Raw genomic sequence first — 21,939 nt, 5'->3', positions numbered from 1 at the left:
AATGCCCGCACACTCCTCGTCCAGCCCACCCTGTAATTCCCTGCTCAACTTCAAACAGTGAACGGCATCTAATCACTAGACAATCATGTATCCTCAGCCAACCAAAGCATGCAACAGAGACCCCAATAGCATCCACTGTCTGAGCCACACTTGCAATCGCACAACCAAGTGCCCAACCAGCCAAGCACGGCTGAACAACTGCAAGAGAAAGCCCTCAACAGCTAAAATCTGGTGCAATCAGTCAACAAAGCACTTCCAAACAGGTTGCCTCAATCTATAGCCTCCTTGGCCACTGCCCAATAGCATTAATCAACCTTTCTTTGCGAGGAAAGAAACCCAAACGCAATAACTAGCCAGCAACCAATCAGGAAACGGCAAAAGTAGGCAAAGACAAGCCGCCTTCTTTTTGCAAGAAAATTACTTCATTAAGTATGAATGAAAACCGTGAGAGCACACACCGAAGTCAAGAGCTGTGCTCCTCTCCCCGTGAGCTACTGCCCCCCCCTCTCCCTCTCTCAGCCAGCCCCGTCTCCCTCTCCCTCACCCTCGCTGCCCCCCTCTCCCCCCTATCGCTGCTCCTCCTCTCCCTCCCCTCTCGCCAGCCCCCTCTCCCTCCTCCCTCACCCTCCCTCTCCCCTTCCTCCTCCCTGCCCTTCCCCCCCCCCCCCCCCCCGCTGCCCCCTACCTCTCCCTCCCCGCCCTCCCTCTCCCCCACCCGACAGCCCCTCCACCCCCTCCTTCACCCCCGCCCCCTCCCTCCCCCTCCCCGCCCTCCCTCTCCCCCACCCACCAGCCCCCCTGCCCCCTTCTCCTCCCCCGCCATCCCTCTCCCCCCCCCCCGCTGCCCCCTACCTCTCCCTCCCCGCTGCCCCCTACCTCTCCCCAACCTGCCAGCCCCCCCGCCCCCTCCCCTGCCCTCCCTTTCCACCCCTCGCTGCTCTCCCCCCCCCCCTCCGTTCATCTCCCCTGCCCTCCCTTTCCCTCCCTCCTAACCCGCCCTCCTTTCCACTCCCCCCCCCCCTTCCCTGCCCTCCCTTTCCCTCCCCGCCAGCCCCCTCCCTCCCTCCTAACCTGCCCCCTCCCTCCCTCCTAACCCCCCCCCCCCCTTTCCTCTCCCCCGACCACCCTCTCCCTTCCCGCCCCCTCCTTCCTAATTCAGCTCCCCTACGCCTCCCCCCTCTGTCTCTCCTCTCCTTCCCTTCCCCTCTCTCCTACCCTCTCTTTCTCCTCCTTCATGTGCTCGTGTTCCAGGGCGTCCTAGGCAGTAGTTTCACGGACGGAGATTTTTCAGTGTTGGAATCGGCCTTTTCACATCGATTGGCAAATGGATCCCCATTCAGCCAATCTCCGTCCACTTCCACCGGCCATGAGAATCGTCATTTTTTCAGAAGACGAGCTGCAGCAGCTCAAGAAAGATGTGGAATTAGAGGGCTCCACATCACTTTTCGTCCGCATCTTTGGGTCAAACCCTTCCAGATCACAGGCTAGAGGCTGGATGTTAGTGGTGTTACTAGGAAATCTCGCCCCACACCTCATGGATATTCGACTTCCGGGACATGGAATCTTCCAAGTGGTTTTCGACTCCCATGAGTCCACAGCCCTTGTTCTCAAAGCTAATCCCCTGGCTTTGGGTTCAAGGAGGATCTTTCTTTTGCCCTACACCTTGGGCTTCAATCTGGTCAAGGAGGACAGGCAGGTCACATCACTATTCATTAGATTTCTTGGTCTTCCTCAGGTCTACCATCGACTGCTTGCCACTATCGGAGCCACATTCGGAGTGGTCACTGAGATTCCCCCCCTTCTTGGCATGCCTTCTTCCTCGGCAGAGGCAGTCAGTGCAGACAGGGTGCCTTGTGTTAGGGTCATTGTCTCTGACCCTAACATCTCAGATGACCACATCATGCTTCAACGTCCACACAGCTCTCTCTTTCGACAGAGAGTCGAGATTTCAGGTAGACGGGACCAGTGCAGGATTTGTAGGACCCTTGGGCACTTTTCTAGAGACTGCCCAAGGGAGAGAAAAAGACCCAAGAGGTCTTTTGGCGCGGCTCCTTCACGTACTACCCCGACTGCACCTCCTCAGCACCCTGTACCACGCACTCCAGGACCACCAGGAGCAACAGGGCGCCCTGCTTTGCGCACCCTAGGACCACCAGGGGCAGCAGGGCGCCTAATGCCCGCAGCACACTCAGTATCACGATGGAGAGCTATCAGAGTGGCTCCCTTACCTCAGGAGGAGACCCTTGATCCTGTTCAGACTCCTGTTCAGACAGACGCCTTCTAGACTCCAGAGGTGGATGTTGCTGTAGCCCCAGACACTACAGTTCCACATCAGGAGGGCCCTTTAGATGCATCAGCCTCAGTCACCTTGGTTTTTGACCACGAAGGGGCTACAGGTACCTCTTCCCTGCAAATTGTTCTTGCCACAGTCAGGACAACCGAGAAAGTGCAGGCACAGATGAGGACTCCAGATTCCTCTTCAGCCCAGCCACAGGCCTCCTCAGCCCCCAGCTCCAGTTCTGCTGATAGAGGCCTGCCAGGTCCTTCTCCTCCATCTTCCGCGAGTGCAGGTCTTCTTCGCACTCCTCGGCCAGACTTGCTTATTAGGAACTCTTTTTCGGCACTGGCAGATTTGGCGACTTTCATGGATGAGGAGTTTGTGCCCTCCACCTTAGGGGTCCCGGTCATTGGGATTCCTTTTGATAGGGCCTCCCCTTCAGTAGGTGTGGGGATCCTTTCTTGTTGAGTTTCCTATCCTTTCGACCAAGGGGAAGCTGGTCTCCTCTACTAGGTCAGCTAAGCCTTTCCATCCAGCATCCTCCTGTTGATGAGGATAGTCAGCTGGAACATACAGGGCCTAGGCGGAGTTCCACACCGTCGCCGTAGGTAGCTGATCCGGAATCAGCTTCATCCAGGTATCACTGGAGGTGCTATTGATATCCTTTTTATTCAGGAATACAAGTTGGATGCCAGTGATTGCTTAAGTCTGGCAAACTGCTTTCAGGACATACCTTCTGGTCACCTGCTATGGGCACAAGGGGAGGTACTTGCATTTCGGTCTCTCCTTCTATTCTCCCCCTGGTTGCTGGTCATGGTATTATCTCCCCCTCTAGAGCTCAATGGATCATTATTTTGATTGGAGGGCGTAAGATTGGTCTTCTCAATCTTTATGCTCCCAATAACAGAGGGGAGCGGATCTCCTTTTGGAAGGAGTTACTCTCTTGGGCCCCCATTACAGATTCTTGGATCATTGGTAGCGACGTCAACATGGTGGAGTTGCCTTCAGACAAAAAGGGAGGCAAACAGGGTGGAATTTATTCTTTGGAGAAGGCAGCCTGGGATGCCTTTCTCTTTCAGTATAATGGCAGGGACACTTGGTTGGATGATGCCTCTTATGTTATGCCACAGTCACTCCTGTACTCTTGGTCGAATAGGAGAATACACATGCCCATCCATGCACGTATTGACAAATTTTATGTAGACAATTGGGCACTTGACAGAGGAGGATTTGTATGCATTTCTACTGGGATTTCCACCTCAGATCATTTTCCAGTGGTGTTGCAAATTCTTGAGCCTCATCGGAGAGGACGCTCTGCCAGTATCAGGATTTCGGATGCTTTTTATGCAGAGGACAGCCTCACGGAGGATATTTTACAGATTTGGGTTTCTCACATACAGGGTGGAGATGTCCACCCATCTAAGTTTGCTGTAGCCTTATCCAGAATTAGTGACTATTATCATACAGTCGCTGATTCCAGGAGATGTGAGATTGGTATATGCCAACAGTTAGCATCCCTTCAGAGGGAAGAGCAGAATAGGCCCACAGATGCTTGGATTCAGGAGCACCTTGCTGCAGCAAGGGCTCATATGCAGTCATTGCTGGATCAGAGAGCAGATTATGCCTTTCATGCACGGGAATCCTTTTGGATTCAGATGGGTTGCAGGGTCAACAAACACTTTTTCTCTACTCATGGGCCCGATTTTTTTGCATCCCTTCTTACTGCAGGTCCGGGCACACAGACCATAGATGATGCCAGAGAGGTTATTTGGCAGTGTATCCCTGTATTGGTGAAGGATGAGATGTATGTTTCTCTAGATGCACCCTTCACCAATGTAGAATTCAAGACTGCATTACTTGCCCTTCACAAGGGCAAGTGCCCAGGTTCGGATGGACTTACCCCTTCCTTTTTTATTACTTTTTGGGAGCAGATTGGTGATCACGTTACATCAACTCTGCAGGGCATGTGGGACTCTGGTGAGATGCTGGACTCACTCTGGTGAGATGCCGGACTCACTTACAGATGGTCTCATTCATCTCATCCGAAAGGGGGGTAATAGGAATCTTGTGTCTCAATGGAGACCCATCACTCTATTGGGCACCTTTTACAAGATTCTGGCGAAAGCCATTAGTCTGCAGCTACAAGTTTTTCTTCTAGATTTGATTCATGACACGTAGACAGGGTTTGTGCATGGCAACAATATTTTTGATATATTTTCTCATTTTGGGAGGCCTCAGAATGGGCCATGCAGAGCCGCCAGAGATTGGCCATTCAACTCTTAGACTTTGAGAAAGCATACGACAGAGTAGACTGGGATTTTTTAGAGGGTACTCTATCTCGCTTTGGTTTTTTTAATGCATGGATTAGAGGAGTATCCTCTCTCTACATATCAGAGCCCATAGCCAGGTGCTCATTGGGGGGGTAAGAGGGGACAGGTTTCAGATTTCCAAATCAGTCCGCCAGGGATGTCCTCTTGCCCCTTTCTTTCTCTGTTTGTGGTGGAAGCTATGAGTATCTACATTAGATCTCAAGCTGATATTTATGGGCTGAGGCTTACTATCCGCCGGGAAGAAGAGCTCCTGGATAGTGAGTTGGCAGATGACACGGCTGTTTTTTTGGATGCCTCCCCCAGGACACTCACTTCCTTCCAGACAGCCTTGGATTTATCTTGCACGGCTGCAGGTGCACACATTAATTGGCATAAATCCAATGGTTTTTGGATTTGCGATGATAATACCCCGGATTGGAGTAATCATATTGGCTTCACTTGGGTACAGAGGGGTGTCTCAGTTGGGGTGGGCATCTCTCCTTCACAACAGTTTGCTCCGGTGTTGGAGAGCATCAGAAGAAAGCTACTTTTCTGGCGCTTAGCCAAACTTGACTTGGCCTCCAGGGTGGTGGTGGTTAACCAGGTTCTTCTAGTGACAGCATGGTTTGTATGCTCTTGTTGGTGCCACTCTAGGGATTGTATCACTCAGCTTAAGAGGCCTTTACGAAAATTTTTATGGAGTGGTCTAGATGGCACAACTGATGTTACAGCCAGGGTGGCTTGGGAGACCTTGATTCTTCCTACAAGAGAAGGGGGTTTGAATATCATCGAACCGGATCTACAGTGTAGAGCCTTACTCTGCAAGGTCGTTGTGAGAGGACTTATGCCAAGTCAAGAGCCTTGGAAGGATTTCTTTATCAGATGCATACAGTCTCGCACGCCCACTTCAAGAGAGGATTGGACACACAGTACCAGATGGGTTTTCACCACAGCCCACCTTAGATCTCCCTCTTCCCGTCTTATGGTTGCTATCCTGAAAGCATGGGCCAGCCTCAGGAGTACTCTTTGCAAGATTCCCCCATCCACCCGTGAAGAGATTGAAAGGCAACCTATCATGTGGAATGACATGATTTTGGATGAGCATGACAGACCACTTGGAGCTTCTCCGTATATGCAGTGGCCAAGATGGGAGAGGGGCCCTGCATCTACTGTGGGAGCATGGAAAGCCTTCAAGAAGCTTCCTGCAGACCGACAGGCCCAGATGGTTCTTAATCTCAGAGGGAGTGCAGGGAGAGTCCAACATAGTGATGTAGCCTTGCCCTTGGATTGGGTGGACACAGATGACATGCCTATTACTTGCTCCACCTGGATGGGGGCATTTTCCAGATTGGGAGTTCCTTTACAGGTGATTGCTTTTCATGACACACGAGGATGCCTTAGTCTTTGATGTTTCTTCGAGGGGCAGGCTGTTCAGATCGACAGACGATATCTTGTTGGAGGTACCGTTTCAGCCAATTAGGATAGTGGGCTTCATGGAGCATGGCTCTTTTTCACAGTGGTACTTGGATCCTGACCCGCTTCTCATCGCCCTGGGCTCATGGAGGTTGTGGCTCTATGGAGGTGTCCCAATTAAGTTTTTGCAGTGGGACCCTGGGGAATGGGAATGGATAGATGAAGGGCACCGAGAGAAGGGCATCCCCTTCTTTCGTTACACGGTCAGTAATGCCAGGAAGTTCTAGCTCAGCTGTAGGGGTTGGAGGCCTACCAGAGCTCATCATTGGGAGAACTTTCAGATTTCTGCTGATTTGCAGAATTTTTTTTGGCCAAGGCTCTAGAAATCCCACCGGAATAGAAAAATCACTCTCTTCTTTTGGCTTTCTATTCATGGAGGGATAGCAGTAAACCAATGGAGATCTAGGTTCGGAGCTGGCCCTCGTTGCCTTTCTGCTTTGGAGACAATACAGCACTGCCTTTGGGATTGCAAACAGGCGAGAATCATATGGAAGGGGATTGCAAAACTTTTCAACACTTTTGTTCGCCTACCTTTCTACATGACCTGGGGATCAGTGGCTTCGCTTACTCTTTTAGGGCCCCAGGTCTTTTTTGAGAGACTTGACTCCTCTTGGGCTCTTCACATCGGACGACACCTTGTGGAGTCGTGCTCTCTAGAGGATGTTCCGGCCACTCTCTTCAGGGCTGCTCATTCCTCATTTGACTCTCCATGAGAGGTCTTAGCTAGCATTCCAGCATGACACATTTGGAGAGCTAGATGCACTGAGGCTTTGGAGGGTTCTCAGATTCACCCTTCTCAAATCTTGGCCAGTACTTGGACAGATACGGTACATACTCTGATGGCCATTTGGGCGACCATGCAGGGATCATCTCGAGCAGCCTCTTCCAGGAGAGTTACTTTTCTCAGAGATTGGAGAGACTCTTCCTTCTTTGCTGAGACTTCTACAGGGTTGAGTTGGCATTTTCAGCCTCAGCCTTGGTTTCTTTCTACCTCATTCCTCTGAGGTGTTTTTTATTACATGCTTAGCATGTTGTATTTCCGCACTGAGCTTGCTCTAGCGAGTTTCTTTCTTACTTAATAGAAGTCTCTTTTTTGTTTAAAAAAAAACTTCTTCGACAATCTTACAAGTTGAAAGGGACCAAGATATGGATAGTTGAGGAACCTATACGAGCTCAATTGAAGAATAAGGCATCGAAATTAGCTTAAGTCAGGGCTACTAGGAAGGATGGAAAGTGGGCAGTTTACCGTGAAGGCATAGCACTAATCAAAGAGTTTAAATCCAAACCAAAAGACTCTGAGTCTTAAATTGATGTATGGCTGATTACTCTTTTAGACTATTATGTAGGTACTCTAAATAATTGGGGTTGCTTTTGCACTCCTTGGGAGCTTCCATGTGCCCTCCCTAAAGCAGATGTAGTAGATGGTTCTTTTGCTATCCCATAGACTTGTTGATCTTCTGTGGACAATAATAGACTCTATCTCTCTCTCCCTCAACCGAACCAATACGTGCATGCAACATAGTCGCCATGAATATAAAAGGAGCTATTTTGTGCAATGTAGGTATAAGTTTGTGACAGAGAACCTTGAATCCCAAAATTGTTCCAGGGTATGCTTAGGTGAAGGTGGTGTATCTCCTTCATGGAAGTTTTGGCAGAATTCCAAACAATTAAATATGTACTCTTCTTCACATAATTCATTCACATAAGTTTTTCCAATCTTCAAAATGCTTCCCATTATAAGCGTGCAAGTGACCATTGATATTGTCATCAGTCCTTCCTGCATAAAAATGAACACTTAGTTAAATTCACTTCAAAACATCAAAACATCAAAAATCAATGAAATCATACAAAAAATGTACTTTCAAAAGTAAAAAACAAACTAACTTGATCTTGTAGGATGCTAATGCATGCCAAGTGGTGTTGATATCATAGAAATATCATTTTTGTTTCAGCACTTACTTTTTCACACCATGAACTAGGATGAAAGACGCTGAAAATCCTAGCAACACCTTTCCAGATCGTTCTCGCCTGTCTGCACTCCCAAAGGCAATGCTGTACTGACTTAACTGCCATGTGACAACGAGGACAAGTAGGGTTAGCCCCGAACCTGAATCTCCATAGGTTCACTGCAATTCCAGAGAGCAGAATATGCCTTTCATGCACACGAATACTTTTGGATTCAGATGGGTGGCAGGGTCAACAAACACTATCCTGATGTTGTCATGCGTGTAGCTTCAGATTTTTTTGCATCCCTTCTTACTGTAGATCCAGGCACACAGGCCATTGATGATGCCAGAGAGGTTATTTGGCAGTGTATCCCTATATTGGTGAAGGATAAGATGTATGTTTCTCTGGATGCACCTTTCACCAATGCAGAATTCAAGACTGCATTACTTGCCCTTCACAAGGGCAAGTGCCCAGGTTCAAATGGACTTACCCCCTCCTTTTTTATTACTTTTTGGGGGTAGATTGGTGATCATATTACATCAGCCCTGCAGGGCGTGCGGGACTCTGGTGAAATGTCGGACTCACTTACAGATGGTCTCATTCATCTCATCCCAAAGGGGGGTAATAGGAATCTTGTGTCTCAATGGAGACACATCACTTTATTGGGCACTTTTTACAAGATTCTGGCGAAAGCCATTAGTCTACGGCTATTTCTTCCAGATTTGATTCATGACACGCAGACAGGGTTTGTGCATGGCAACAGTATTTTTGATAATATTTTCTCATTTTGGGAGGCCTCAGAATGGGCCATGCAGAGCCGCCAGAGATTGGCCATTCTACTCTTAGATTTTGAGAAAGCTTACGACAGAGTAGACTCGGATTTTTTAGAGGGTACTCTATCTCGCTTTGGTTTTTTAGATGCATGGATTAGAGGAGTATCCTCTCTATACAGATCAGTCCATAGCCAGTTGCTCATTGGGGGGGTAAGAGGGGACGGGTTTCATATTTCCAAATCTGTTCGGCAGGGATGTCCTCTTGCCCCGTTTTGTGGTGGAAGCTATGAGTATCTACATTAGATCTCAAACTGATATTTATGGGCTGAGGCTTCCTATTCGTCGCGTTGAAGAGCTCCTGGATAGTGAGTTGGTAGATGACACGGCTGTTTTTTTGGATGCCTCCCCCAGGACACTCACTTCCTTCTGGACAGCCTTGGATTTGTTTTGCACGGCTGCAGGTGCACACATTAATTGGCATAAATCTAATGGTTTTTGGATTTGCGAGGATGACACCCCGGATTGGGGTAATGATATTGGCACTTGGGTACAGAGGGGCATCTCCATCAGATATCTAGGCTACCAGGTTGGGGTGGGCATCTCTCCTTCACAACAGTTTGCTCCGGTGTTGGAAAGCATAAGAAAAAAGCTCCTTTTCTGGAGCTCAGCCAAACTTGACTTCGCCTCCAGGGTGGTGGTGGTTAACCAGGTTCTTCTACCCACAGCATGGTTTGTATGCTCTTGTTGGTGCCACTCCAAGGATTCTATCACTCAGCTTAAGAGGCCTTTACGAAACTTTTTATGGAGTGGTCTAGATGGCACAACTGATGTTACAGCCAGGGTGGCTTGGGAGACCTTGATTCTTCCTACAAGAGAAGGGGGTTTGAATATCATCGACCCAGATCTATAGTGCAGAGCTTTACTCTGCAAGTTCGTTGTGAGAGGGCTTATGTCAGGGCAAGAGCCTTGGAAGGATTTTTTTATCACATGCATAGAGTCTTGCACGCCCACTTTAGGAGAGGATTGGACACACAGTACTAGATGGGTTTTCACCACAGCCCACCTCAGGTCTCCCTCTTCCCCTCTTATGGTTGCTATCCTGAAAGAATGGGCCAGATTCAGGAGTAGTCTTTGTAGGATTCCCCCATCCACCCATGAAGAGATTGAAAGGCAGCCTATCATGTGGAATGATAGGATTTTGGATGAGCTTGGCAGACCACTTGGAGCTTCTCCTTACATGCAGTGGCCAAGATGGGAGAGGCGCCATGCATCTACAGTGGGAGCATGGAAAGCCTTCAAGAAGCTTCCTGCAGACCAACAGGCCCAAATGGTTCTTAATCTCAGAGGGAGTGCAGGGAGAGTCCAACAGATTGATGCAGCCTTGCCCTTGGATTGGGTGGACACAGATGACATGCCTATTACTTGCTCCACCTGGATGGGGGCATTTTCCAAATTGGGAGTTCGTTTACAGGTGACTGCTTTTCTTGACCCACATATATGTCTCTTCGGGGGGCAGGCTATCCAGATCCACAGACGATATCTGGATAGCCTGCCCCCCGAAGAGACATATATGTGGGTCAAGAAAAGTTTCAACCAGTCAGGATAGTGGGCTTCATGGAACATGGCTCTCTTTCACAGTGGTACTTGGATCCCGACCCGCTTCTCCTCGCCCTTGGCTCAAGGAGGCTGTGGCTCTATGGAGGTGTCCCAATTAAATTTTTACAGTAGGACCCTGGGGAATGGGAATGGATAGATGAAGGGCACCGAGAGAAGGGCATCGCCTTCTTTCATTACACGGTCAGTAATGCAGCTCAGCTATAGGGGTTGGAGGCCCACGAGAGGTCATCGTTGGGAGAACTTTCAGATTCCTGCTGACTTGCAAAAACAATTTTGGCAGAGACTCTGGAAATCCCATCGGAATAGAAAAATCACTCTCTTCTTTTGGCTTTCTATTCATGGTGGGATAGCAGTAAACCATTGGAGGTCCAAGTTCGGAGCTGACCCTTCTTGCCCCCGCTGCCTTTCTACTTTGGAGACAATACAACACTACCTTTGGGATTGCAGACAGGTGAGAATCATATGGAAGGGGATTGCAAGACTTTTCAGCACTTTTGTTCGCCTACCTTTCTATATGACTTGGGGATTAGTGGCTTGGCTTACTCTTTCGAGGCCCCATGTATTTTTTGAGAGACTTGATTCCTCTTGGGCTCTTCACATCCGATGACACCTTGTGGAGTCGTGCTCTCTAGAGGATGTTCCGGCCACTCTTTTCAGGGCTGCTCACTCCTCGGTCAACTCTCCATGGGAGATCCTACCTAGCATTGTAGCATGGCACATTTGGAGAGCCATATGCACTGAGGCTTTGGAGGGTTCTCAGGTTCACCCTTCTCAGATCTGATGGCCATTTGGGTGACCATGCAGGGATCATCTCGAGCAGCCTCCTCCAGGAGAGTTACTTTTCTCAGAGATTGGAGAGACTCTCCCTTCTTTGTTGAGACTTCTACAGGGTTGAGATGGCATTTTCAGCCTCAGCCTTGGTTTCTTTCTACCTCATTCCTCTGAGGTGTTTTTTATTACATGCTTAGCATGGTGTATTTCCGCACACAGCTTGCTCTAGCGGGTTTCTTTCTTACTTAATAGAAGTCTCTTTTATGAAAAAGAAAATAAATAAATACTCCTTCTCTACTCTTGGCTCAACACATTGGGTAGAGAAAGTGTTTCTCAACTTATTGACTTTGACAAGGTTTATAGTCATATCCTGATGTCGTCTTACAATAGCTACTAATTTTTATGCCTACCTCCTTTGAGTAGATCTTGACACGCGTATCCGAGATGATACAAGATTCAAATTTTGGCAAGGTATTCCAACATTGGTGAAACTAGACAAGAGAGTCTCACTTGATGCACCTTTTGCCAATCTGGAATTTAGGACTGCACTTCTTTCCCTTCACAAGGTAAATTGCCCGTGCTCAAACATGTTGCCCACATGTTGACATCCTCCTTTTCCATTGCTATTTGGACATGGTTGGGGACCATGTTACCTCAGGCCTGTGTGGGGTGTTTGGGACTCTAGAACTATGCTTGATTCACTTACTGAGGGTCTCATTGATCTTATCCCAAAGAGGAGTTGCAAAAATTCAGTTTTCCATGGACGCCAATCACTCTTTTATGCACCTTTTATTAGGTTCTGGCCAAAGCTATCAATTTGTGTTTGCAGCCCATTCTTCCATATCTCATTCATGATACGTAGACGGGCTTTGCGCATGGTCAAAGCATTTTTTATATCTTTTCATTTTGGGAGGCGTCGGATTGCGCTATGCAGAGTGGACAGAGGCTAGCCATTCTATCTTGCATTTTGAGAAAGCCTATTGCAAAGTAGATTGGGGTTTTTTGGAGGATACCTTCTATATCTTGGATGTTCACATGCTTGGATCAGAGGGGTTTCTTTCTTTGTATAGATCAGCCCACAGCCAAGTGCTTATCAGAAGGGACAAGGAAGGGAAACGAGATCAATCTGACACGGATGCCCTCTTACCCCTAACCTGTATTTGTTTGTGGCTAAAGCAATGAGCGCCTTCTTGAGATCTATGGCTGACATTATTGGGATGATATTTCCCATGAGACAAGATGAGGAGATCTTGGACAATGAGCTTGCGGATGAGACTTCTTTTTTTTGGGATGTCACTCCACAGATTCTCACTTCTTTCAGGTCAGCCTTGGATTTATTTTGCTATGCATGGCTGGTAACATATCAATTGGAATAAATGCAATGGCTTTTGAATTAGCGGAGAGGACACTCCGGATTGGGGGGGCTCATTTCAGTTTCACATGGTTTCCAAGGAGTGTTTTTACCCAGGTACTCGGTGTGGGTTACTCTCCTTGCAACAATTTGCTCCTATGTGTTGGAGAGTATTAAGAGGAAACTCGTATTTTGGAGTTTATCCAAACTTGACCTCGCTTCCAGGGCGGTTTAACCAATTGCTATTGGCCACGGCATGGTTTATTTGTTCTCGTTGGTGCCACTCTAGTGATTGCACCTCAAAAGACCTATAAGAATTTATATTTTTGAGTGGAATAGTTGTTTCAGTAGACACTTGAGCCACGGTGTCTTGGGAGACTTTGATACTCCCCACGTGAGAGGGAGGACACAATATCATTGATCTAGATTTATAGTGCAAGGTCTTTCTGTGCAAGGGGGTCGTCAGGGGGCTTTGGTCCGGGCTTTGGTCCAGACAAGAACCATGGAAAGACTTTCACATTCAATGCATACAGTCATGTTCTCCTTCCACAGGTGGGGATTGGATGGATAACACTAGGTGGATATTTGAGTCATCTCATCTTTGGCGGTAGGAGAATGTCAAGCTAACTAGGAACGGAATGGAAATATGGAAAGCATAATGGAAAGGCAAAATGGAAAGAAAATGAAAGAACAAGTGCTAGGCAATGATAACCAAACTACTCACATGTACATAGCTTGATGTTGACTGATGTGATAGACAATAGACAAGTACAACACTATATAGTGTGCCACTAGACTCTAGGAAGTCACAATGTCTATGGGATATCTTCCAATATGGCACGTGGCATGTCTAGGACTCACTAGACTATAAAACCACACCTAGACCACTTAGAACACTCATTTTAGACTCACTTTGGCTTCATATTCCAACACCCCCCCATGAAGGCAAGGTGGGAGACTACTGGAATGGAACCAAGAATAGAACATGACAATGACAATCATCAAACTGTGCACCCTATGTAACTCAGAGGCTAAAGTTTGAGCGTGTTCAGAGGTTGATCCAAGCATTCTCATGGCTTGAGACTCAACATGCTCAAAGGCTGACGTTATAGCATGGCTACATGACCAGCTCATAGGTCTAGGAATACACCAACATCTTGAAACTCGGCCAGACCTGATAACGAGACCTATCAAAGCCATTACATATGGCTCCCACAGTACATCCCCCCTTGGCTTCATAACACGACATGTTAGGAAGCCACACACCAAAAAATAGGAAAACCAATACATCTTTTTAGAAGGACTATCCAAGGCAAAGGACCTTTAGATTCGATGAAAACAAAAAATTCTTAATACATATCATTTTAGGGGGACTACCCAAGGCAGAGGACCCCAAAATAACATCAAGCATGTAGTAATAATAAAATAGATCCCTTAGAAGTAAGAGATGTCCTCCAAGTAGCTAAGGCACATGTGTGCACATCCCTGTGAGTCGATGACGATGTCGATGAAGCGCTAGGTAGGAATGTCCCAAAATATGTATTGGTGAAGTCCATGGGGTAGCTACATGGAGCAATCACATGATGACTCTCAAAATGCCGAAAGGAGAGTCACCAATGTCGAAGTAGAAGCCTTAGGTACCACGACCAATCGGGAAGTCAATCAATGCGAAGTACTTCAGACACCGATCAAATTAGCAATGTTGAAGAAGTTACTTGTTGATGTAGAGTGGTCTACATCAAGGTCGATGTAACACACTAATCAGAGAGATCACAGTAGTGGAGTGTGTCGGAGTAGTATCGGAGAACTCACATTTAGCTCGGGAAGTCTTCACCAAAGTTTGGAGTAGTCACGTGGAGTCACCGCAATGTAATGTCAAGAGCTCACATCAAGTGATAGGCAAAGAAGACAGAGGCAGCGTGGAACTTCTTTATGGCAGACAGAAGTAGAAGGACAACAGCTCCAAGAGAATGACGGGCAGAATACGGGCACCAACTTGCGGACAGCAGTTCCAAGAGAATGTCAAGCAGAAGGAGCAAATAGGAGGCTAGAGCAGAGGTCAACGATGAAGAGGATGGAGAGCTCCACATTGAGCTGGCTGCATCATGCTTGGGCTGTCAAATCATTGAGCTCCAGAACAAAATTCGTGTGCAGAAACAAATTTTGTCACTTTTTGCAAGGGCTGTAACTTTTCACAAAAAACTCGGATTGCAATGATGTAAAAACGAAATTTGTAGTACTCAAGGTCATCTACAACTTTGCTGAAGACACAAAGCCGTGATTCTGCTTCTAGATCTGGATGAAGCGTCACATCGTCCACAGGTCACAGAAAGATGTAGCTGAAGGAAGGAGAGGAGAGGTGGCAGATCATGGCGTGGAGAAGAGAGCTCAAGGAAGGAGAGAAGAGGACAGCCTTCCAAGGAGGAGGAGGTAGAGTAGCTTCATTGGGCTCCCTCACGTCAAGCTCTTGGAAGGGAATAAAAAAGAGAGAGCACTTGTAGAGGCAACTATTGCTTGCTTTTGGTGTCCACTTCACTTCAGGAGCTTGGAAACACCTTCATTCTTGGGAGTCATCCCATATACACTATGGATTTCTAGAGTCTAGTGTCACACTATATAGTGTTGTACTTGTCTATTGTCTATCATATCAGTCAACATCAAGCTCTTTGGTATCATGTGAGTACTTATCCATTGCTTTCATTTTCTTTCCATTTCATTTCCATTATGCTTGTTATCATTTCTTTCCATTCCTAGTGTTAGCTTGCTTCTCTCCCTACCACTATGATCTTTCATGTGGTATCAGAGCCATGTTCCTAACCCTGCTCTCTCTTTCCCTTTCCCTTCCAAGAGGTTGAGGTGAGGGAGGCCAATGAAGCTACTCTACCTCCTCCTCCTTGGAAGGCTGTTCTCTTCTCTCCTTCCTTGAGCTCTCTTCTCCATGCCATGATCTGCCACCTCTCCTCTCCTTCCTTCAGCTACATCTTTCTGTGACCTGCGGATGATGTGATGCTTCTATACGGATCTAGAAGAGAAATCACAGCTTTGTGTCTTCAGCAAAGTTGTAGAGGACCTTGAGTAATACAAATTTTATTTTTACATCATTGCAATCCGAGTTTTCTGTGAAAAGTTACAGCCCTTGCAAAAAGTGACAAAATTTATTTCTGCGCGCGGATTTTGTTCTGAAGCTCAATGATTTGACAGCCCAAGCATGATGCCAGCTCAACGTAGAGCTGTGCATCCTCTTCATTTTTGACCTCTGATCCAACCCACCATTTGCTCCTTCTGCCCGTCACTTGATGTGAGCTCTTGATATTACATTGCAATGACTCCTTCACGTGACTACTCCAAACTTTGGTGAAGACTTCCTGAGCTAAATGTGAGTTCTCCGATACTACTCCGACACACTCCACTACAGTGATCTCTCTAATTAGTTCATTACATTGAGCTTAATGTAGACCACTCTACATCAACAAGTGACTTCTTCAACATTGGTGCCTGAGGTACTTTGCATTGATTGACTTCCCGATTGGTCGTGGTACCTGAGGCTTCTACTTTGACATTGGTGACTCTCCTTCCTGCATTTTGAGAGTCATCATGTAATTGCTTCATGTAGCTACCCATGGACTTCACCGACACATATTTTGAGGCATTCCTGCCTAGCGCTTCATCGACATCGTCATCGACTCGCACGGATGTGCACACATGTGCATTAGCTACTTGGAGGACATCTCTTTCACAAAGAGAGGTTTTTATTTATGACTACACACTTGATGTATTTTGGGATCCTCTGCCCTAGGTAGTCCCCCTAAAATGATATGTATTAAGTATTTGGTTTTCAGTGAATCTAAAGGTCCTCTGCCTTGGATAGTCCTCCTAAAAAGATGTATTGGTTTTCCTATTTTGGTGTGTGGCTTCCTAACATGTCCTGATATGAAGCCAAGGGGGGATGTACTGTGGGAGCCATATGTATTGGCTTTGATAGGTTTAGAGGAGGATATATTGTGGGAGCCATGTATTGGCTTTGATAGGTCTCGTTATCAAGCCTGGCCGAATTCCAGGATGGTGGTGTATTCCTAGACCTATGAGTTGGTCATGTAGCCATGCTATGATGTGAGTCTCTGAGCATGTTGAGTCTCAAGCCATGAGAGTGCTTGGATCAACCTCTGAACACGCTCAGACTTTAGCCTCTGAGTGACATAGGGTACAGAGTTTGATGACCGTCATTGTCATGTTCTGTTCTTGGTTCCATTCCGATAGTCCCTCACCTTAGACCATCATTGTCAAGTTCTGTTCTTGGCTCCATTCCAGTAGTCTCTCACCTTGCCTTCATAGGCGGGTGTTGGAATATGAAGCCAAAGTGAGTCTAAAATGAGTGTTCTAGGTGGTCTAGGTGTGTTTTATAGTCTAGTGAGTCCTAGACATGCCACATGTCATATTGGGAGTTATCCCATATACACTATGGCTTTCTAGAGTCTAGTGTACTTGTCTATATAGTGTTGTACTTGTCTATTGTCTATCATATCAGTCAACATCAAGCTCTTTGGAATCATGTGAGTACTTGTCCATTGCTTTCATTTTCTTTCCATTTCATTTCCATTATGCATGTTATCTTTCCTTTCCATTCCTAGTCTTAGCTTGCTTCTCTCCCTACCACTATGATCTTTCAGTGATAGACAATAGACAAGTACAACACTATATAGTGTGCCACTAGACTCTAGAAACTCACAATGTCTATGGGATATCTCCCAATATGACACGTGGCATGTCTAGGACTCACTAGACTATAAAAACCACACCTAGACCACCTAGAACACTCATTTTAGATTCACTTTGGCTTCATATTCCAACACTTGCTTCTCCCTTATGGCTACTATCCTATTGTGTCACTTCAGGAGTACTCTGCAAAGAGTTTTGATAGGCAGCCTGTCATGTGGAATGGTAGTATACTTGATGATCATGGCAAACCACTTGGTACTCCTCATTATATACAGTGGTCTAGATGGGAGAGAGGCTCTACTTCTCTTTGGGCTCTTAGAAGGATTTCAAAAACCTTTCAGATGATCGTAAATTCCAATTATTAGTAAGTCACCACAGAGGAAGTGCAAGGAGAATTCATGGCTAGGACAAGAGAATCTATAACTTCTACTGATAGTTTTTTCATTCTTGATATCTTCAAAAGGAAAAATGTGTGATTCATGCAAACTTTACAAAATCACTAGGATTTCTAAAAGTTATAAGCCAAAAAATATATATAGACTCACCACAATTGCCGTAAGAACGCCATACATGCCAGATAACACCTACCACATGCCAGAGTACAGTTTAGGCTCAACTAAAACAAATTCCTATATTTTTTCAATGAAAAAGACTTCTATTAATTATGAATAATCCAATAAACAGAGCATTTAAAAACTCAAGAAGTCAATGCACCATGTAAAACATAAAAAATCCTAGACTGTGGCTGAAAATGCCACACCAATCCACAGGGAAACTCAGAGAAAAAAGGGCTCACTCCGTTTCCCCGAGAAATATCCTCCTTCTAGTCAATGTGATCTGGAAGTCCCCTACATCCTCGACCAACTGACCGTTAGTATGTGCAATATCTATTCCAGCTACTAGGGTCCAAGCTGGGCAAATATGGATATTGTCAAGCGCTTGCGTACTATCAAGCGCTTGTGTAGGTCCGTCCCTCCAAATGTGCCATGCGGTGATACTAGCAATGATCTCCCAACTTGTGTCCAGATGCATGTGCAGGTCTCCCTCCGCATGTTTACTGTAATCCCTCCATGAATAGAAAGCCAGAAGAAAAGAATAATCTTCCTATTCCTAAGGGATCTGCAAATTCTCCTCCATGAATAAGTCTGCAAGTCAAAATGTTCTGAAATCTCTCCTAGTGACCTGCTCTAGAGGGTCTCAAGCCTCTAGCCCAAATTCTCTAGTGAGCTACTTTAGAGGGTCTCTAGCCCCTAGCCCAAATCTGAAATTTCCTACTTGCATATTTGTAAATAGGATAAAAGCGAGACTTTTTTTTTTTTGCAAAAAAGAGACTTCTATTATGTATTAAAGAAAACCGTTAGAGCAAGCTCCATACGGGAATACGGGATACACCATGCTATGCATGAAAAGCTCAAGAGCCAAAAAGAAAGGATTGGGGCTGATAGTGCCATCTCAATCCGGTAGCAACCTCCGAGAAAAAGGGAGAACCCCTCCAAACTTGAAGAAATACAGTCCTCCTAGAAGAGGCTGCCCATGAAGGGCCCTGCAAGCTAGCCCATATGGCTATCAAAGTGTGAACCGTGTCACTCCAAATACCCGTGAATACTTGTGATGGGTGTATCTGGGTGTCATCCAAGGCCTCTGTGCATCTGGCTCTCCAAATGTGCCAAGAGGAAATGCTAGCCAAAATCTCCCAAGAGGTGTCCACAGAAACATGTGAAGCTCTGAAAGGAATATGTGGTACATCCTGAAGAGAGTAGGGCTCTATCACCTGTCGGCGGATCGAGAGTGCCTAAGAAGAAGGCTCACCCTCATAAAACACCTGGGGCCCAGTAAGGGATAACCATGCGATCGAGCCCCAAGTCATGAACAAAGGGGAAGTATGAAAAATGCTGAGTATCCGAGCAACTCCTTTCTAAACAATCCTCGCTTGATTGCAGTCCCAAAGGCAATGTCGCACTGACTCCTTTGCAGAATGACAGCGAGGGCAAGTGGGATCAGCCCCAAATCGTGATCTCCATAGGTTCACTGCAATCCCTCCATGAATAGAAAGCCAAAAGAAAAGAGTGATCTTTCTATTTCTGAGGGATTTCCAGAGCCTCCTCTAGAAATTCCTACGCAAATCTGCGGTGATGAAGAAGCTATCCCAAAGGGGGGCTCTGGAGGGAATCCAACCTCTACTGCTCAGCTGAAATCTCTTGGCATTACCAACCGTGAAACGAAAAAAGGGAATCCCCCTCTCTCGGTGCCCATGATCTATCCACTCCCACTCTCCTGGGTTCGACTATAAGCACCTGATAGGTGCACCTCCATATAACCACAACCTCCAGGATCCCAGGGCCAAGAGCAAAGGGCCGGGGTCTAAGTACCACTGCAAGCCCGCTCCATGGTCCACAAAACCAGCAATCCTGACAGGCTGAAAGGCAACCTCTAGAAGAATATCATCCGTGGATCTAGAGAGTATACCTCCATCCCCAACGTCAAAGACCAGAGCATCTTCCCCGAGACCTCGAAGAGCGATCACCTGTAGAGGAACTGCTGTCCTCGAAAAAGCTCCCACCCAAGTGGTGGAAGTAATAGGCATCTCAACTGTCCATTCCACCGGGATGGCTGCATCTATCTCTTGAATCTTGTGCGCTACCCCTCTAAGGTGACTCACAGACTGTAGCCTCTGATCCTCAGGCAGTGGTCTGCCATGCTCATCAAGTATACTATCGTTCCAAATGATCGGCTGCCTAGCAATCTCTTCAAGGGTAGAGGGCGGAACCCTTCGAAGAGTGTTCCTGAAGCTCCCCCAAGATTTGAGAATGGCAGTCATGAGAGGAGAGGCAGGAGACCTGAGAGAGGCGGAAGGAAAAATCCAATGAGGGCTGTCCACTCAATCATGTCCCAAGGTAGGTGTGCAAGCCTGACTGCGTCCAAAAAAGAAATCCTTCCAAGGTTCCTGCCCAGGCATGAGTCCCCTCACCACCACCTTACAAAGCAATGCCCTTAACTACAAGTCCGGGTCAATGATATTAAGGCCCCCTTCCCATGTAGGGAGAATAATGGTCTCCCAGGCCACCCTCGTTGCAACGTTTGCCGTGCCATCAAGTCCACTCCATAAAAAATTTCTGACTAGTCTAATGAGCTGAGTGATGCAATCCCTAGACCGGCACCAGCAAGAACACATAAACCAGGCGGTGGCCAAGAGAACCTGGTTCACTACCACAACTCTAGAGGCATTGCTGTGCTAGAAAGATGCCCAATCCTACCTGGCATCCCAAATATTTGACAGGAACACCCCTTTGAATCTAGGAAAAGCCAATGTCAACTCCCCAGCCTGGTGTGTCCTCATCACTGATCCAAAAGCCAAAGGATTTATGCCAGTTAATGTGTGCCCCTACAGCTGAGCAAAAAATATCCAAGGCTGTCCAGAAAGAATCAAGTGACTGCGAAGAGGCCTCAATAAAAATAGCAGTGTCATCAGCCAACTCACAGTCAAGAAGCTCTTGCTCTTGTCTCAAGGGCAATCTCAACCCATAAAGCTCAGCCTGAGATCGAAGGAAGATCCTTATAGCTTCTGCCACAAAAAGGCCGAAACAAACCAACACTGCTTAACATAACCCACTATTGTCACATAGTTGAGGCGTGCATATGGAATTACATTATCATCCTAAGATCTCACCATAGGGGAGCAATCTAAGCATGTAAAAGTTGCCTGTTGGGTTTGGGAGCATGCCTACCTTCTCTTCTTACTGTGGTAAGCAATTTCTTCCAAAGGTACATGGACGACTTTGTGTGGTGCTATAAACCTAAAAAGCATCCCAACTGAGCTCATTGTATTGACTTGTACCTTGACTTAGACTGGGTGATCAAAGGACCATTTTGGATGAATCTCAATTATGGTAATGTTCTGCGGTATGTTCCTGTCTATCCACATACAGGCCACAAGGGGAAAATGATGTTCCAATTCATGTAGACTGATCAGCCCTTTGCTGTTATGGTTTGTCATTTTCTACTGCATATTAATACTACAGTCTATGCCTTTTGGGCATAGTGAGCAGAGAACGGGAACGTTCCAAAATTTCAAGTGCCAGAACAGGAACTACCGGAACGCCACGCGTATGACACGTCATAGAATTCATATAAAAATATATCACTTATGAAAAGAAAACCACTTTTAGCAGCAGTAAAGTTTGCATTTCAGCTTTAGACATTTAAGGACACTCTTAGAATTCTCAAAATTGAATTGCACATGTTTGCAATGTGCATAAAGCATAGAAGTGTAGAATATTATAGATCCGAGAGCATATAATATGCGAAGTACAACAAAAGGAGGCCATGCCTCAGGCCTAAAGGCCTCAATACAAAATAGGACTTGAGACTCTTGAGTCAAGTACATGGTGTATAGAAAAAAAGAGAGCCATCCCGAATGGTCTGAAGATGACATAGCAATGGAGGCCTCTCCCTCACCCTTTTGGGCCTCATCATCCTGATTCTAGTCCTGGGCCTCATCATCCTCATGCTCAGGAGCATCCTCTGCTGCATCACCGTCGGAGTCCTCATTTGGTTTAAATCCAAGATATGGTTTAAGAAGTGCACTCTGCCCTGAACTTGTTAAGCAAACGCAAGTTTGCATTAACAAATACAAGATCATTTGCCTTCTGAACCCCAAGCCTGTTCCTCTTTTTTGGATGCAATGTTTCCAAAATTGCTTCACAA

The 21,939-nt window shown here is 46.5% G+C and overlaps 1 protein-coding gene across 3 annotated transcripts in view; it reads right to left on the bottom strand.

The window, feature by feature from the left end:
- The window catches only part of LOC147886963 (uncharacterized), a 202,797-nt gene that overhangs the window by 93,822 nt on the left and 87,036 nt on the right, over nucleotides 1–21,939 (bottom strand). For all 3 annotated transcript variants that reach the window (XM_087394892.1, XM_087394894.1, XM_087394895.1), the window contains exons 4-5: nucleotides 17,781–17,819; nucleotides 7,644–7,837 (exon numbers count right to left, since the gene is read on the bottom strand). In XM_087394892.1, coding sequence (XP_087251018.1) covers nucleotides 7,644–7,837; nucleotides 17,781–17,819 — 233 coding nt within the window. The remainder of the gene's footprint in view (nucleotides 1–7,643; nucleotides 7,838–17,780; nucleotides 17,820–21,939) is intronic.

Source organism: Dipteris shenzhenensis, chromosome 23 (genome assembly GCF_047967505.1).
Source record: "Dipteris shenzhenensis isolate YYH24624 ecotype China chromosome 23, Dip_SZ_1.0, whole genome shotgun sequence".
Lineage (NCBI taxonomy): Eukaryota > Viridiplantae > Streptophyta > Polypodiopsida > Gleicheniales > Dipteridaceae > Dipteris > Dipteris shenzhenensis.
Note: the sequence above shows the minus strand (reverse complement) of the source record. Positions and strands in the feature narration are given on the sequence as shown.